The sequence below is a fragment of the Dasypus novemcinctus genome, chromosome 16 (genome assembly GCF_030445035.2).
Source record: "Dasypus novemcinctus isolate mDasNov1 chromosome 16, mDasNov1.1.hap2, whole genome shotgun sequence".
Classification (NCBI taxonomy): Eukaryota; Metazoa; Chordata; class Mammalia; order Cingulata; family Dasypodidae; genus Dasypus; species Dasypus novemcinctus.
This window is the reverse complement of record NC_080688.1, coordinates 39,421,325-39,439,043: the sequence shown is the minus strand read 5'-3', so window position 1 is coordinate 39,439,043 and position 17,719 is coordinate 39,421,325. Positions and strand designations below refer to the sequence as shown.

The window sequence follows — 17,719 nt, the reverse complement described above, 5'->3', positions numbered from 1 at the left end:
CTTATCAGAAAAAAAATTCTTCCCCCTTGCCATGAACTGTGTTTCTTTAAATCTGGGGTGCCTTCCAGCAGGAGCCGGGGTGCTAGGAACATGGGTCTTTTCAATGGTGCTAGGGGAAAGGTATTCCAGGCCCAGAGAGGGACCTGGAAATTGGCCCTGCAGGAGAGAAATGGTCCAAGAAGCCGGGGAGAGGGGCTGCCCAGGGCAGTGTGGAGGAAAGTGAAGACTCCGGGGAGAGCCAATCTTGGCCTTAGAACAGCATCCCTGCATGGGGCATGTAGTGGTCTCAGGACGAGATGATGTAGTCAGGGCCTCCCAAGACCCAAGCTCCTCCCAGGGCTCTGGGCTTTTTGCCTTGCAAAGAATTCTTGGACCCCTCTTTTCTGCTCCTCAGAGACTTTGGCACCAGCTGGAGGTCCTAACGCAGCCTGAGCTCTTACCGTGTGCCACTTCCCGTCATTGCATTTCTCTTTGCTTTTGAGTCTCAGTTTTTTCCCTTCTGCTCCCAATGCAAAGACCAGGTGTCCTTTTGACAGATAAAGAGCCATAAAGGAGCTCTTAGTCCCCGTGTAGAACACGAGCCCTCTCCGTGATGTCGTCTGCACATCCACAGCAAAGTGTGACCTTTGAGGAGAAGAAAGCAAAAGGTAAAGAAGGAAAGCAGAGGATTTTAATCTTTCTCTGAATCTCAGAGCTGGAAGAGAGAGAGCTGGGAGCAAGTACCCAACCCCCCATATTTAAAATGAATAAACTAAGGCATGTATTGATTGACCTGTCCCTTTGGAAACTTTTAAAAGCCATTCTATATGGACTAGAGTGGACTTACTGGTATTCTACTATAGAATTATTGTGACTCTAGAGATTATATCATTGATGTGGAGACAGTGGCCACGGGAGTTGCTGAGGTCAGGGAGAGGGAAAAGGAGTTGTGATATGGGCACATTTTCAGAACTTGGAGTTGTCCTGTATGATATTGCAGGGACAGATGCAGGACGTTATATATCCTGCCACAACCCACTGAATGGACTGGGAGAGAGTGTGAACTACCATGTGAACTACCATCCATGCTGTGTAGCAGTGCTCCAAAATGTACTCACCAAATGCAATGAATGTACCACACTGATGAAAGAGGTTGTTGATGTGGGAGGAGTGGGGGGTGTGGGGAGTGGGGCATATGGGAATCTCCTATATTCTTTAACATAACATTTTGAGTGATCTATGTGTCTTTTAAAAATAAATAAAAAATATATTTAAGAAATTAAGTATATTAAGGGTAAAAAAGTCATTATAAATTGTGAAAAGTTTTGCTGTATAATTTCCTTACTACCTTGGGGCATAACGAGGAACTTCTACAGCAGAACTTAGCTAGTAGTGTAAGTCTCAGCCAAAGGCAATAAGGAGTATGTCTGTACTGTTTTTTTTTTTTTCTTTTTCTTTTTTAAAACATTTCATTAAAATAAAAAATAAAACTTTTAGTTTTATTTTGAAATAACTTCAACTTTATATGACAGTTGTAAAACAATACAAAACCCATACCAAAAACTCCAACATAATCTCTTTCCCCCTGGATACCCAGAGCTACCAACTTGTAACATTTTGCCACATTTGCCATATTATTATCTATCCATCCATCCATCCATCCATCCATCCATCCATCCATCCATCCATCCATCTATCATGTATCTATCATCTACTAAACATCTGAAGTAGGTTGTATACATCATTCTCTTTGAATATACTGCCATGTATATTTCCTAAGAATGAGGATATTCATCTACATAACCAACTTAAGTGCAGTTGTCAAGTTCAAGAAGTTTAACACATATATAAAGCTTAGAGTTTATATCCCAATTTTTTATATAATCCCAATAATGTCCTTTTGTGCGTTTTCTCCTCCACTATTAGAGCCAGTTCAGGATTATGTATTGCATTAATTGTCATTGTCTCTTTCCTTTTCCTTTTTTAAAAAACATATCTACAACATAAAATTTCCCATCTCAGCTAAAGTTCTGTGGGGTTAATCACATTCACACTGTAGTGCTACCCCCATCATGATCCATTAATCCATTACCAAAATCTGCCTGTCACCCCAAACAGATACCCTCTACCCATGACACACTAACTCCCCATTTCCCTACTCTAACTTCGGTAATCTGTACTTCACTTGCTGTCTCTACGAATTTACGTCTTCTCATTTTTCACGTAGATGAAATCATACAATACCTATTCCTTAGTGTCTGACTTATTTCACTCAACATGATGTCTTTAAGGTTCATCCATATTGTAGCATGCATTGGAAATTCATTCCTTTTTAAGGCTGAATAATATTCCATTGTATGTCTCTACCACATTTTGTTTATCTGTTCATCTGCTAAAGGACACTTGGGCTGCTTCCACCCATTAGCTATTGTTAATATTCAAATAATGCCGCTAAGAACATTGGTGTACAAATACCTGTCCGAGCATGCCTGTGCTTGTTAAACCCCATGAACATGCTTTGTGTTTTCCATACATTCATGGACAGAGACCATGTGAGGGGAGGTCAGCTTGCATAACAAGTCTGTGACTTAAGCATCCAATATGCATTTTCTTCCTGTAAGACATACTTAATGCAAAGGCAGAGCCATCTTCTCTCACCCATCTTTAAGTTTCTAGGACCTTAGTACCTTCCTAACGACACAACAGAAATTAGGCACAGCTCATGCATTTGCATGATGATTACACATCACACGTACATCTGCCTGTAGCTTATCCCCAGTGCCCAGTCTGTAGCAGGCATTTGGTAAATAGTTACTGAGTTGAACAGAATGGGAAACAAAAATTGGGAGGCAGAATACGGAAGTGGAAGAAAATAAACCACCCTGTTACTTCTCTTTGCTTTTCAGTACTGTGCAGCTCAGCTAACACTGAGATACACATTTATCCTTCAGATTAGCAAGTTTCCTTGAGGGCGACATTCTTCAAAATGAAAAAGAAATCTCTATGTGTTAAATTAAACCAACCAGATGGTGGCATAGCTCAATATTTCTCTTGGTATGTCTGTGTGCTAGTGCGGAGGTTTGGAGAATGAGGGTTAGTCAATTTAAGGAGGATATTAAAACTTGCTACAGAATTAAAGTGTTTCACATATGTGGGCTTGATTACCAGGCTTGACATTTGCTTTGTAAATTCTTAAAGTGAGTTTCTTTCATAAAAGACTAACACCCCAAAAAGGCAGTAGTAGCTTCAAATTACATTATATGATACTGTAGAGGATGGGTGGGTAAAGTAGAGAGCTACGTAGCAGTTTAATCCATTCATCAAAGGGCTAAGATACTGGTACAATGTTCTAAAGGAGAACAAAAAAAAAATGCTAACGTATAACTCAGCATGAAAACAATAGATACAGAAATCTTGCAGCTTCCTGAAAATATAATGATTGTTGCAATATTTGGGGCTTAAGTAATTTTAAAGTCATATTTACTGATTGACTAATTTTTCTAAGTCACTTTCCCTTTTGAGATGTTGCTTGTTTTTTCATTTATTACACAGAATCTTGTGTTGGAAAGACAGGCACTAGGGTTGACTCATCAGAAGAAGCCCGAATAATTCGCCATGCTGAGGGTGCTGAGAAAGAAGACGCAAGAGAAAGCGGGATGGGGAGGGAGGGAGAGGGACCCAAAGCTGCGGGAGAAGGTCTGCAGGGTGGTGGCAGGGAGGTCAGAGGAAGAGGAGGCTGGGGAATGGGCAGGCAGGGCAGTGGCCACCACTGCTGTTCCCTCACAAAAGGAGACTCCTGTCCTTAAGGGCAGCTTGACCCAGAGAGCAGTGCTGGGGGGTGAGAAGTAACCAGGGGCCGGGTTGAGAACCACTGCTGCCCTCCTCTTCGCCTTCCCCTGGGACAGTTCTGGCAATTCAGGGATCCTGGAACTTTCCATGGGGCTGAGAGGTGGAGCCTCTGGGCACCTGCCTTTCCTGTCTGCCCACCTGCTTGCAAACTCTGTCCTTTGAGTACTGAGTGGGCCTTCTGCAACCATCCTCCTTATAAGCCATTACCTCTACCTGCACTGAACTGGTGGGAAAATGGAGGGCCAGAGAGATTTAGCCATGGGCGAATACTTGAGAGATAAGTACAGTTATGTCAGATTTATAGAGAGAAAGCTTAGGCTTAGATAAGGTAAATAACAGCGGGTGGCAGCCTGGAGTCAAAGCCACTCTCCCTTCAAGAGAGCCTGCCGCAGGCCTGGTTAGCTGGAGACTATCAGCAGCTACACTCTCCAGCCACAGGGGCACCCAGGGGAGGTCTCCTGCCTCCCAGCTACCTTGGCTGCTCTGACTAGACTAAGGGGCGGTCTCTGCTTGGGCTGCCCCACCTGGCCGAGCCCTTCTCAGCTGCTCTCACAGGTGCAAGGCTACATGGCAGCCTGAAGGCTCTCCCTGCCCCTGCTCCCCCCATGTGATCTCTCACAGACCATTCCCACAACAGATCTGCCTGCTAATCTGCCTCCCATCTTGGCCTCTGGCCTCAGACGACCTGAGCTGCCACATTTCCTGAGGTCACACAGGCCGGGGGGCCACTTAAAAACCGGTTCTTAAAGCCAGGCCTTTTTGACCCCTGGGCAACTCTGCCTCTGGAGGTAAGCCAGCAAGGAATTTTGGGGACCCTTTAAGTTATATCTCCTTCAAATCACCGGAAAATAACAGACGTTGTTTTCCTACTTTCTTCTGACATAATATCTCTGCTCATTTCCTCCACCCCCAAAGATGTAACTTGTTAGCACAAAAAGTTCAAATGTAGTCTCTCAAAATCATCTATTTGGCACTGAGTCTATTGAAAAGGAAGATTTTCTTTTGACTATAAAATGCAAGAAAGTTGATTCATCACAGAAAAAAGAATAGCAGTTTTGGAAAGGAATACAATAATAATTTTTAGACACGGACAGTTCTAAATGGGAGCAGAGCTGATTGTTTCACCCTCTGAACGGTCCACGGTCACGTCTGTGTTTGAAATGGGGGGTGGGTGTGCTTTACAGACAGGCTCCCTCTTCTAACAAAATGGTAGTGCCACCGCCCTTAGTGACCGCCTTCCCGGGCAGAATGCAGAGTCAGGTTCTGAGCAGGCACCCGGGTGAGAAAATGAAATAATACCTGGGTTTCAGCGACTCCTGAGGAAGGGTGAATAGCACGTGGCTGGTGGGACTGTCCCCGAACCGGAGGGCTCTGTGACTGGCCTGCACCCGGGGAGGTGGCGGGCAGGACTGCGCGTCCCACCCCACCTCCGGGGCCCTCAGGGAGGCCAAGGGCGTGTCCTGCAACGGCTGTGTGGGAGAGGAGCAAAAGTTAGGTCAGCTAATCGTCAGGGCCAAGAGTGGAGAATGCTTATCTTGCACAGTTTTTATTCTTCATCCTAAGAGATGAATTCACCAGAGAGACTGAAGACCAAGCAAGTAGGCTGTGGGGCTGGGAAGGTCCTGCTGGGCCCCTTCCCACTGGGTCACCGACAGCCTAGAGACAGAGTTGGGCGGAGAGGCAGGGAATGTTCTGCCGTTCTTTAGCTCCTCCTGCAGCCGGAGCCTTCCAATCTCCACTAATGTTCTAATGTGACTTTGATTTGGGGACTTTTTGCCACCAGGCAGGTATAAAACATAACTGGAAGGGAAAGCAGCTTGTTTTCTTGGGGAAACAAAGTTTCTTCGGGAAACCCCTTTCTGTCACTCCCTCTTTAGGGAGGATGTGTGCTATTCCCCTCCTATAGAACGTGGCTCTTTTTTCTTGAAGCTGCAGCACCTGGCAGTGATGCAGAGGCCCTCCCCAGCACGGGGCACCTGGACGGCCACACAGCGCCCGCCTCGAGGGCCAGCATGTGGCCAGCAGCCCTGAGGTGCGCACAGCCAGCCAGTGAGCCAAGGAGACGCAAACCTCCCTGTCCCAGCCATTTGCTTAGGTACGCTCCTCCCCCCCCCCCCCCCATTTTTTTGTATGTGGGAAGATGGAAGGATGGAGGAGAGCAGGAAACATAAGGGGGGCAGAGACACCCCATCAGTGACGAAGGCACCCAAGTTCGTCCTGAGCTGGGCAGTGCTTGGAATTTGGCAGCAGGACTGCCCTCTTAATGCAGGAAACCACCATAATAAATATTGAGTAAGACTAGAGAAATTGTTGGAGGACACGGATTCCACAGCCCTGCCCCACATCTCTCTGCTGCAGAGGCCCGGGTGTGAGGAAATCCAGGCTTCTCCCCCAGGACCCCGAGCTCAGCTGGGATCTCAGCCAGAGCAAGCGGTAGGGATGTGCCTGGCTGGGGATCGGTCAGGAGTGGACAGTGGCCCAATCCTGCCAAGGAACTGTGAAGGGCATGGCTTCCAGAAACCGTTTCCTTAGTAGTAGGAGAGGATCAGTGCTTCTTGTGCTGGGCATTGTCCAGTGGGCTACAACTGCCTGGAACCACGGAGCAAGGTGAGGCAGAGTCTGAGCCTGGATGTGCACAAGCCTGACCTACCCTGAACGGTTCATGACGTGACATTAGAGATTCCTTACTGTTAACGGCATTTTGCTGTGGCTTTTCTGGAGTTAGTAGCTGAAGACTTCTCTCCTGCAAATTCTCTCCTGATTGGCTTTTCCTCCTCCCCTACCCCATGATTCCTGGATAGGGTACTCAGAATGCAAACTTGATATCAGTTATCTAAACATCTGTTTGCACATTGCTGAATGGCAGTCCAATCTTACCTGCCAGAAAGTTAAGTGAATTGCTTAAAATCACAGCCAACCCTCGATCCAACTGAGATTAGAACCCACCCTAGACTTCTTGCCTATGACTCACACGAGCGGCCTCCTTCTCTCTGAAACATTTTTCTTTGTGCATCAGCTGCAGTAAAACCAAGGTGAACGGGTTTGACAGACACGTTTTGCCACCAGCTCTTCCCTGATTTTGTTCAGGTCCTCAGACGCCTTCCAGGCAGCCAGGCCCCAGACCTTGGGCAGCCCTGGCACCCACCTCCCTGGCCTCTTTCATGCATGACATGCATTTTGTTTCCACACCTTCCTTTTCATTCCCAGCGCCTCTGCCCTGAAAGGCCCCCGACTCTCTGGCTGGACTTCGTGCTCGTGTGCCAATTTGCCCCTTAATCTCTAGAACGTTCCTACACAAATCCATTCCACAGGCAGCTGCCAGACTGACAGTCTTTAAAGACACCTTAAAGCAGTCTTTTCAATGGCTTTGCGTTGCCTATAGAAAAAGAGCCAAATTACATTCGTGGGGCCACACAAGGCTCACGTGACCCGGCACCAAGGTGTGTGTCCAACCTTACCTCCCACGGCTCTCCTTTCTCTACCCTGAATGGCGGCCAAACCAAACTTCCCACCGGTGGTGGAGCTTGCCAAGCCCGTGGAGGCCACGTGAGTGACTTGGCGAGCATAACCTTTTGGCATCTATCACCCTGAGCTTGAATTCTGACGCTACCGTTTATGGGCTGGCTACTCTTGGGCATGGTTTTTAACCTGTAAGAGTCTCAAATGCCAGATGCAGAAAGTTGGCGTTTTATTCTGCTGTCGGTGGGGCATGGTGAGAATGGAAAGTTCAGGATAAAAACCTGTGAGGACCACAATACAGCAGGCCAAGAGTCTTCATCTGCACGTCCCATCCACCTCCCGCCTCCCAGCTCTGTGCTTCTGCTGGCACAGCTCCAACACGCACCTGTCTACATCCTGCCCACCCTCCAGACCCAGCTTCAGTATCATGTCCTCTATGAGAACTGCCCTGGCCTCCACGGCAGGAAACTCATCTAGCCCTTACAATGCCACCAGGAGGTATTACTATTACTCATCCTCATTGACCTTGGAGGAAATCGACCCCCAGAGAGGTTAAATCTTCAAAGTCACACATAGTAAGTGATAAAGCCTGATTCGAACCCAGGAAGGTTGACCCCAAAGTCCAGTACTCCATCACTCAGTCATGCTGCCTTTTCTCTGCTGTTGGGCTTTTGGAGGCAGGGTCAATGTCGCCTTCCATCTAAGCTGGGGGCTTGCACAGAACAAGGGGAAAATTAAATTCAGAGTATTCTCTGATGTCTCCTCCATCAACAGCCCCAGTCCCACCTGGCTCCCTGGCCCTCCTCAGAGATAACTGATGGAATCGCATCGGCCTCCTCCACCTGGATGTCCTGTGGGAATCTGTCATTCAAAAGGCTACAAGTCACCCTCATTATTTCCCTCCAAATGCTTTCCTTTGCTTGTCTCAATGAATGGTTATCTCTAGCCATTCAATAACTCCAGACCAGGGGACTCAGGATTATTTTAACTCCTGCCTTGCTCTTGCCTCCCACATGCAATTATTGCCTGAGTCCTGTATATTCAATCTTCTAAATAGCTCTTGAATCCATTTCCTTCTCTCCTCTCCACCATCCCTGTGCTAATTTAGTCTCTCATTAAATTTCAGCCTTACAATGGAAAAATGAATATGTGACTCCATTCCTAATGGGGCAATTCTTGAGATGTTCTTTTCATCACATTAAAATGACAGTCCTCTGGGATTTATGAAATATATTTCTCCTTCCTAGCATAGAATATTTCTTATCACGTATATCTATTCAAGCTCCCCCAAATCATTGTGCAGCAGAGAAATATTGGTAGGCAAGTGGTGTGTGGTTTATGATGAGTAAAAAGTATGTGGAACAGAAGTGCATTGATTTTAAAAGGACACAGGCTCTGAGGTCCAGCTGCCAAGATTTGAGTACCAGCTCCACCTTCCACCTGTGGGAGCTGGCCCAAATTGCTCACCTTTCTAACCACAGCACCCTTTTCTGTAAGACGTGGCTGGCAGTAGTCCTTACCTCATAAGGTTATTTGAGGATTTTGCAAGACAATCCACTTAGTGAGCTTAGCAGTAGGCTTGGTATCTCGGAGTTGCTCCATGTCATGCATTCATCTTATTAAGTGTAACACCAGACAGGGAGGTCACATGGTTGACCTCAAGCAGAGCAAGGGATTCCTTCAGTACTCACCCAGGGTTCCACTTATTACCAAGCTTCTGCTCCTTGGACCAAGGAATCCCATTTCCTTTTCCTTCTCTCTCATGCTGCACATTAGAATCACCTGGGGAGCTTTACCGACTGACTACTGCTGCGTAGGCTCCTCTCCAGAGAGCCTGATCTAATTGGGTGGGATGCTACCTGAGCACTGGGAGTGCAAAAGCTCCCCAAGTATTTCCAGTATGCAGTCAAGGTTAAGCAAAGCTGGTATAGACAATGGGTGAATGGGAATATCTTGCCATAAGAGTTGCAGAGGGGAGGCCGTGGAGAGGAGAGGCACAGCACCTGTTTTCTACAGAAAACCACTGCAGATGCTAGAAACATAGCACAAGTGTCAAAAGAACAAGATAGCTACAGAAATGGAGACGCCTAAGTCAAGGTTCTTTCTATTTGTTCTGTGACTGTCAAATTGCCAAATTTTCATCAAGATACAAAACAAAGACAAAGGAAGAAAACCACTTGGAGCATCTCCATGTAACTCAACTATGGATGACCTGTCCATCCCAGTGAATGGGGGCACTGACCACTACAGGATCAGGTGTACACCCCGCCCTCTGCCCTACCCCCTACTGCAGCTTCCCCTGGAAAGCTGTCTCATGAGGCTCTGCTGGAGAGAAGTAAAACCAACAGTAAGGTATGGACACTTACCAGGTTGCCATTGAAAGTCTTGGCTTTGTTAAACCTCGTGGAACCTTTAAGCAACATTAGAAAAGGTGGCTTGTTCAAACTGCAGCCTCCCAGGGACACGTCTCTCTTGACAGATTTACTGACCAAATCTAGAACAGCAGGACTCTGTAATAATCTGGAACAAAGGCACAAGGGTAAACTGTTGCCAAACTCAGACACATTCAGGAAGACACAATGGCCGAGGGAGCTTGTTTCAAACGTAAACGTCCTGGTGGTCATGGTTTCTAGGGAAACTTTGATCTCCTACCTGTTAACTAGCTCTAAGCTTGTAGGCGTTACCTCCCTTTTCATGCCCTAGAATATCTAGCTCCGAGCCTGGCTGGCAGAAGGGCCCTAGAGATGTTTACTGACTTGAATGGCCAAGATTATGGCAGGGCCACCATACAACAGCTCCTTTTTTTGGAATGGATATCAGAGAGAACTACAAAAACAAAATATGCAGAGAGGGGATACCCAGGCACTGGATGATACGGGATGATTGTGAATAGTAGGAAATCTCAAGAGTAAATTAATGGGATGATTTATCTTACTACATTGGAATAGGAAAGTCTCATTCTAAAAAGGAAAAATAATTGCTTTATCCCAGGACTGTTGTCAAACCTTACAGTGGCAGGAAGCAAGCTGGCTCTAACCACCTCAGTGTCTTCTCCACCACGCCCTCCTCCTTCAATCAGCTAATGGGATGCTCAAGGAAGACTTTTCGTCAACCAGGAGAGGGGTGAAAACTCAGCCTCACCCTGGCTAAGGAGGACAGGGCCTGACAGGTGGGAGGACACTGTCATGGCGGCCCAAGTGTCCACTAGGCTGCCCAGAGTTCACTGCCAAGTTACCGGCCCCTTCCTCTGCCTTCGGGAGACTTTTGTCTCTTATCTAAAAATGATAATTTTGTATCAAAATAAAGCAATATTTTAATGTTTGCATGGAAGTACCAAGCTCTACTGTCTGTATTAAAAATTCTGTTCAACTTTGTGTTGATTGGTTTCCTAGCACTGCATTGGTGCATGCACTTCTTTGGTCTTGGAAACTATGGAAAGCTGATTAAATTGAATTTCAGAATCCTCGTTAAAACAAAACAAAATAGCATGAATATTTTTAAAGGCCATAATCTGAAAATTAATTTTAGGTAGACCTTTTCCAATATGACGTGCCAAAGCTGCACCTTCAAGGGGAGACCGTGCCCAAGAGTTTTTGTTTGCTTGCTTTTTAAAATGTGTATCTTGCCAAAGAGGGTATTTTGCCAGTCTGTGGCAGGAGAGCCTTGTGCAGCACACATTTACAAATCTGACTCTGCTAACTGGACCAGTGTGAGGCCCTCTGCCTCAGCAGAGCCATCCTCCTCAGTCACTCCTTAGCCTCAGAGACCCACAAAGAAAAGATCACCCACCTCTGGATAAAAACATTGGAGATACAACCCTCGAAATCGCTCCCACCCAGGCGCAGAGATTGCTGGGAATTTGAAAAGCCTTGTAGCTTTTGGATATTTTTCAGTGGCTGGTCATCAATCAGGAGCCGGAGTCTGAAAGAGGATAAAAGTCAACAAGAGCGAGAAGGGCCAGGCAAAAAGGTTCTCTGCTTGAAGGTGACTTACTGACCCAGACTCAATGTATTTTATTTCAAATAATAAACTAGACTTAATTTGAAGGACCCTTAAAATTTTTGTGTGTGTATTTCTTTGAAAAATTTCTTAAGTTTATTTACACACTCTCCATATCCATACCAAACATACACCTCCCTTCCCCCCCCCCCCCCCCCCCGCCCCATGCCCTGGTAACTTCTAATCTACTTTTTGTCTCTAAGAATTCACAGCAATATTTGTCCTTAAGTCTCTTGCTTATTTCACTGAGCATAATGTTTTCAAGGTTCTCCCATGTTGCAGCATGTCTCAAAACTTTATTCTTTCTTGTGGCTGAATAATATTCCATTGTGTACATGTTTTACATTTTGTTTATCCATTATTTACTGATGGACATTTGGCTTGTTTCCACTTTTTGGCTATTGTGAATAATGCTGCTATAAACATTGGTGTACAAGTATCTGTTTGAGACCCAGTTTTCAACCCCCTTTGTATACGTACCTAGAAGAAGAATTGCTGAGTCTTACAATAATTCAATATTTAACTTTTTGAGGAACTAACATATTACTTTCCATAGTGGCTGTACCATTTTACATTTTCACCTGCAAAGCACTAGAGTCCCAATTTCTCCACATCCTCTCCAATACTTTTTTTTTATAATAACAGCCGTCCTCATGGATGTGAAGTGGTATCTCATTGTGGTTTTCATTTGCATTTCCCTAACTGTTAATGTTGTTGAACAACTTTTCATATGCTTATTGACCATTTGTACGTATATTTTGGAAAAATGTCTATTCAATTTCTTTGCTCATTTTTTAATTGGGTTGTTTGTCTTTTTGCTGCTGCATTGTAAAAGTCCTTTATATATTCTGAATATTAAGCTCTTATCTGATATGTGGTTTGCAACTATTTTCTTCCCTTACATAGGTTGCCTTTTCACTTTCTTGATAATGTCCTTTGATACACAAAAATTGTTTAAGTCAAATTTATCTACTGTTTCTTTTGTTGCTCGTGTTTTTTGTGTCTTATCTTAGAATCCATGACCAAATTCCAGGTCATGAAGATTTGCCCCTATGTTAACATCTATAAATTTTATAATATTAGCTCTTATATTTAGACCCTTGATCCATTTTGACTTAATTTTTGTACAGAAGGTATGAGATAAGGGTTTAGTTTCATTTTTTTTTGCATGGATATCCAGTTTTCCCAATACCATTTGTTGAAGAGACTATTCTTTCCCCACTGCATCTACTTATCACCCTTGTCAAAAATCAATTGGCATTTCACACCTATTAGAATGCCCACTATTAAAAAAAAAAACAGCAAATTATAAGTGTTTGAGAGGATGTGGAGAAATAGGAACACTTTTTCACTGCTAGTGGGATGTAGAATGGTACAGCCATTGTGGAGCACTGTTTGATGGTTCCCAAGGAAGTTGAATATAGATCTGCCATATGATCTGGCAATCCCACTACTAGGTATACACTCAGAAGAACTGAAAGCAATACAAATACTTATACACTAATGTTCATAACAGCATTATTCACAATTGCCAAAGATGAAAACAATCCAGGTGTCCATCACCCGATGAATGAATAAACAAATTGAAGTATATACATATGACAGAATATTATTCAGCTGTATGAAGAAATGAAGTCGTGAAGAATTAAAACAACATGGATGACCGAGGACGACATGATGTTGAGTGAAGCAAGCCAGACACAAAAGGACAAATAGTGTATGATTGTACTAATAAGAACTAAAAACAATGAGTAAACTCATAGAGTTAATTGCTAGAATATAGGTCACCAGAAGATAAAATGAGGATAGACCATAGGAGCTGAGGCTTAATATGCAGAATTTGTAAGAAGGTTGATTGTAAATATTTGGAAATGGATTGAGGTGATATAGCATATGATAGTGATTGTAATTAGCAGTGCTAATTTATGGGTATGATATTGGTTGAAAGGAAAGTTTAAAGCCGTGTATATCACTAGAAGAAAAGCTAAAGGATGAAACATAGGACAATAAGTGTGGTTAATAGAACAAATATAAGAATGTTTTTCCATGAAACAGAACAAGTGTACATTAATATTACGAGATGTTAATGATAGGGTGATACATGGGCAAGAATACACTGAAAGCAAACATGGACTGTAGGGAATAGTAATATATTAATATTTTTCTATCAACTGTAAAAAAAAAAAAAGAAGTATGCAAAGCAAAAGAAACCAGACAAAAAGTACTATAACCTAAATCAAGGGGTAAATGGAAAGGACAAATGAGTTTATATGGCTATGAGTCTCTAAAAAAGAGTCTGGAGGTTATCAGAGGGGTTGCCCTTATGCACACCTGAGCAGAGTTTCAGAGACAGATAAAGTAGATACAACCCCAGGTATTGGTTCTTCTGAGGGCTAAAGAGACCCACAGGTTTTATGGTCATGGGAGATGGAGTTCAGTGCCATGGCCCTTCTTTGGAGTTGGTGTTTCTGCATGATGGAGCTGGACTCAGATGTGATCTCTTTTCATAAGCCTTTCCTGTTACTTTACCAGAATTGTAGTTGGTGCTGGGGTTTAAGATATATCTAGGGGATCTGAATCTCTGGACTGACCATATGATAGCTAGACCCTGAGCCTCAACAGACTTCAGTTCCTACACTCTGGATTATTGGACTTACCCCACTCAGCTAACATGGAGTTGAAGAATGTCAACCACCACACCATGGAGCCAAGAGTGCCTACAACTGAAAGCAGGAGGATTGCATCCAGCATCCATGTGGAATCTAAGCCCCCTCTTGACATAGATGTGGAATGGACACAACCAATCCAGGTCCACAGGATGGAGGAATACAGTAAGAATTAGAGTGGACTTACTGATATTCTATTCATGAACTATTGTGGTTAGTAATCGAAGAAAATGTGGCATTGGTGTGGAAAACGTGGCCATGGTGGCTGCTGGGTGTGGGGAATGGAAGAGATGAGATGTGGAGGCATTTTCGGGACTTGGAGTTGTCCTGGGTGGTGCTACAGGGACAATTACTGGACATTGTAGGTCCTCCCATGGCCCACTGGATGGAACGTGGGAGAGTGTGGGCTATGATGTGGACCATTGACCATGAGGTGCAGTGATGCCCAAAGATGTATTCACCAAATGCAATGGATGTGTCATGATGATGGGGGAGAGTGTCGCTGTGGGGGGAGTGGTGGGGTGGGAGGGGTGGGGGGTGAATGGGGACCTCATATTTTTTTAATGTAATATTTTTAAAAAATGAATTAGAAAAAAAAGTACTACATATTGTTTGATTCCATCTATACCAAATGTACATATAAATAAATCTAGAGAGCTGGAATTGAATTAGTGGCTATGTATGGCCGGGGAAGGACAGAGGGATTGAGAAGTGACTGCTAAGGGATATGGGGTTTTTCTTTTTTGGAGTACAGAAAAAGCTCTAATTTGACTGCAGTGGTAAATGTGCAACTTTGTGATTATACCAAATGCCACGGAATGTACACTTCAGATAGACTGTATGTTTTGTGAATAGGCTTTAATAAAATTGCTTTTAAAAAAATCAATTGGCCATAGATGTGTGGGTCTATTTCTGGACTTACAATTCTGCTCCACTGGTTTAAGAGTCTCTCTTGATGCTAGTACCACACTGTTTTGATTACTGTAGCTTTATAGTTCAATTTGGAATTGGGAGAAATGAGTTCTTCTAATTTTGTTCCTCTTTTTACACACAAAGTTTTATTATTTTATATATATAAAATGCATATATTGTAAGTGTACAGTTCTGTGAATTTTCACAATGTGAATATACCTCCACAACTAGATAAAGGTACAGAACACGTCCAGGACCCCAGAAACCCCCACCCTGTGCTCCCTTTCCATCTCTAGCCTCCCTCCCTCTCCAAGAGTAACCACTATCCTGAATTCTGATAGTATAGATTAACTTTGCCTGTTTGTGAACTTTGTACAAATGAAGTTATAGGGGATGAACTCTTATGTGTGAATTCTTTCATTTAATGTTATATCTGTGACATTACATATAGTTATGGATCTCTCATGATCATTCTCCATAGGATTCCATTTTGAATATGCCAATTTATTTATCCAACCATTTTATTTTTTAATGAGGAAATTGATACAGAACAAGGAAGAAGGTCAAGACATACTAGTAAAATAGCACTGGAATCAAGGACAAAGACCACATAAAATCCCATTAAACTGAATAAAATAAAACTCTTATAGTTCTGGAAGAAGTACCATTCCACTCACCCAGAGTTGTCGCTTATCACAGATATATGATGCAGTAAACCATCCATGTATGTCTGAGGAGATCTAAAAATTGGACTGCTGCTATCCCTGGTGCTCAATTCAATATGACCATCTTCCAGAGTGACCTGCAGGCTACTTGTCTGAAATCATCATACAACATACCCATCAACATAATTAATTTGCATTTAAGGATTATGAATGTACAGACATGAATTTTTTGGTCAAAACCATGCATAAAATTGCCAGGCTGTTTTCATTCAAATATTTTGACTTTGTCGTTCTGATCTAAAGATTGCTTTTTTAATATTTTGACCCTGTGGTTATGAATATAAAATTGTCATGAAAATTATTTCAACACTGATAAATTTGTCAAAAGCATTTTCTGGACCTACATTCTTTAAACCAATTAAATGTCTTAGTCAATTATACAGGGTGATTAAACCATTTCCAAAAGTCTTCTATTATTTTTATTTCAGTGAAGTTCTTTTTATCAGAACCAATCATTTTCTAAATAAATTTACAATGAAGACTTGATTTATCAATTGATTTTTTCAAATGAAATTATAACAATGAGATCTTCTCTTCCGTCACTGTGAATTTTATCTTGTGGTCGATATTTCTGGGAAGTTCAATTTTCTACATAAAACTTTACAGATCTAAATTTTGGCAAGATGATTTGATTCTTTCTGTCAATTCTTAGTAAAAAATGTGTCTAATTTTTGCAGTTGTAATTTAAATATTACTGATTTTATTTTCGATCAAGTCCAATTTTTGCAGTTTTCAAAAGACATGATTCTTCAGTGAGCTTTTAGTCTAAAACAATTTTCACAGTATGTGGTTACAGCCATTGTGGGCTTTATTTTGTGTTGGTTTTTCTCCCCCAGCAGTCCTCATTATGAAATGAATGCTCATTTATATGTATTTCTTAGCTAATCCATTATGAAAAGGAAAGGCAAAGGTCCCTAGGATATTTTATAGGATTTTCCCATTATCCAGGATTGATCTATTCTATTGCTAACCCAATTATTCTGTATGCTTTTGGTCATTTTGTGTATTGTGTACTAACTGTCCCTGCCTTTGGCAGAAGAAACACATGCTGGGTGTAAAAAGAGCTGGGTCAAAACACCCTGCTCTGATGGAAAGCCACCCCCATAATCTAAATGTTGGCATGTGATTCTTCAGAGCCATGTTCAAAAAAGATCTCTAAGGGCTGATGAGCAAAGATATCAAGAGAGGAGAAGCCTTCCTAACTCCATAGCCACAGAGCTAGCTACCACCCATTCTTTCAAGGCCTATTGTCAGCTGTGCTCAGCAATCCCGAAGAAACACATCTAAGAAGGAGAGTGTTCTACTTCTACTTTGAAATTCCATTCTTTCCACTGGGGAAATCCCACAACTAAATGGAAGTGCTAACTGACTTCTGTGATGACATAACCACACGAGCTAAATCCTCTTAAATTATAGAGGGTACCTCTTGGCTGAAGAGGCTTTTTGAGGCTCGGTTCTACATGAGGGAAGGGCAAAGGACTTTACATTACATTCTCTATCATTCCTCAGATGTAGATATTGTCCAATTAGCTGCTGCAGGAAAAAAAAAAAAGGAATCTGAAGAGCTGTGTTTTGTATAATTAAAAAGGAATAGCAGGGATCCATTCTAAATTTTGTTGTTTGGATCTAAAATCTTAAGCTACATTATTACCTATACTACTTGTAATGCATCTTAGCGCTTATCAAATACACCTAAAAAGAATGAAAATGGATCCAGAAATATATACAAATTCAATTCTGTAAATCATAATGTCCCTTGGAAACCCTATTTCTTTTAGGACTTACCCTAGGGTAGGGATCAGCTTCCATGGTTGAAACATACAATTTACATTTACTGAATGATGATAGATTAAACGCACTACTGATTGGCTTTCAAAATATCTATCGTTTATGACATCAGACTTGAAGTATTTCATACCCGTGTTTGATGATTCAGTAATACGCCACTAGGTTGAAAGGTCTGAAACCCAAATGAGGCCTGAAAGTTGTCAGGTACTGGAAAGTCCAACTCGGTGAAACTCAATTGTCCTCTTCTGGAGAATGAGGCAGACCGCACAAGCTGAAAAGCAAACATGGAGTAAATTATTGACATTTTATCATTTCATGACTGAAATACAATATCTCACCCTT

At 42.8% G+C, this 17,719-nt stretch overlaps 1 protein-coding gene across 1 annotated transcript in view; it reads right to left on the bottom strand.

Moving 5' to 3' along the window:
- LAMA3 (laminin subunit alpha 3) overlaps positions 1-17,719 on the bottom strand; it is a 273,948-nt gene that overhangs the window by 11,324 nt on the left and 244,905 nt on the right. Inside the window, exons 64-69 of the mRNA XM_058277557.1 lie at positions 17,508-17,648; positions 15,542-15,681; positions 11,077-11,208; positions 9,654-9,807; positions 5,128-5,297; positions 441-624 (exon numbers count right to left, since the gene is read on the bottom strand). Coding sequence (XP_058133540.1) covers positions 441-624; positions 5,128-5,297; positions 9,654-9,807; positions 11,077-11,208; positions 15,542-15,681; positions 17,508-17,648 — 921 coding nt within the window. The remainder of the gene's footprint in view (positions 1-440; positions 625-5,127; positions 5,298-9,653; positions 9,808-11,076; positions 11,209-15,541; positions 15,682-17,507; positions 17,649-17,719) is intronic.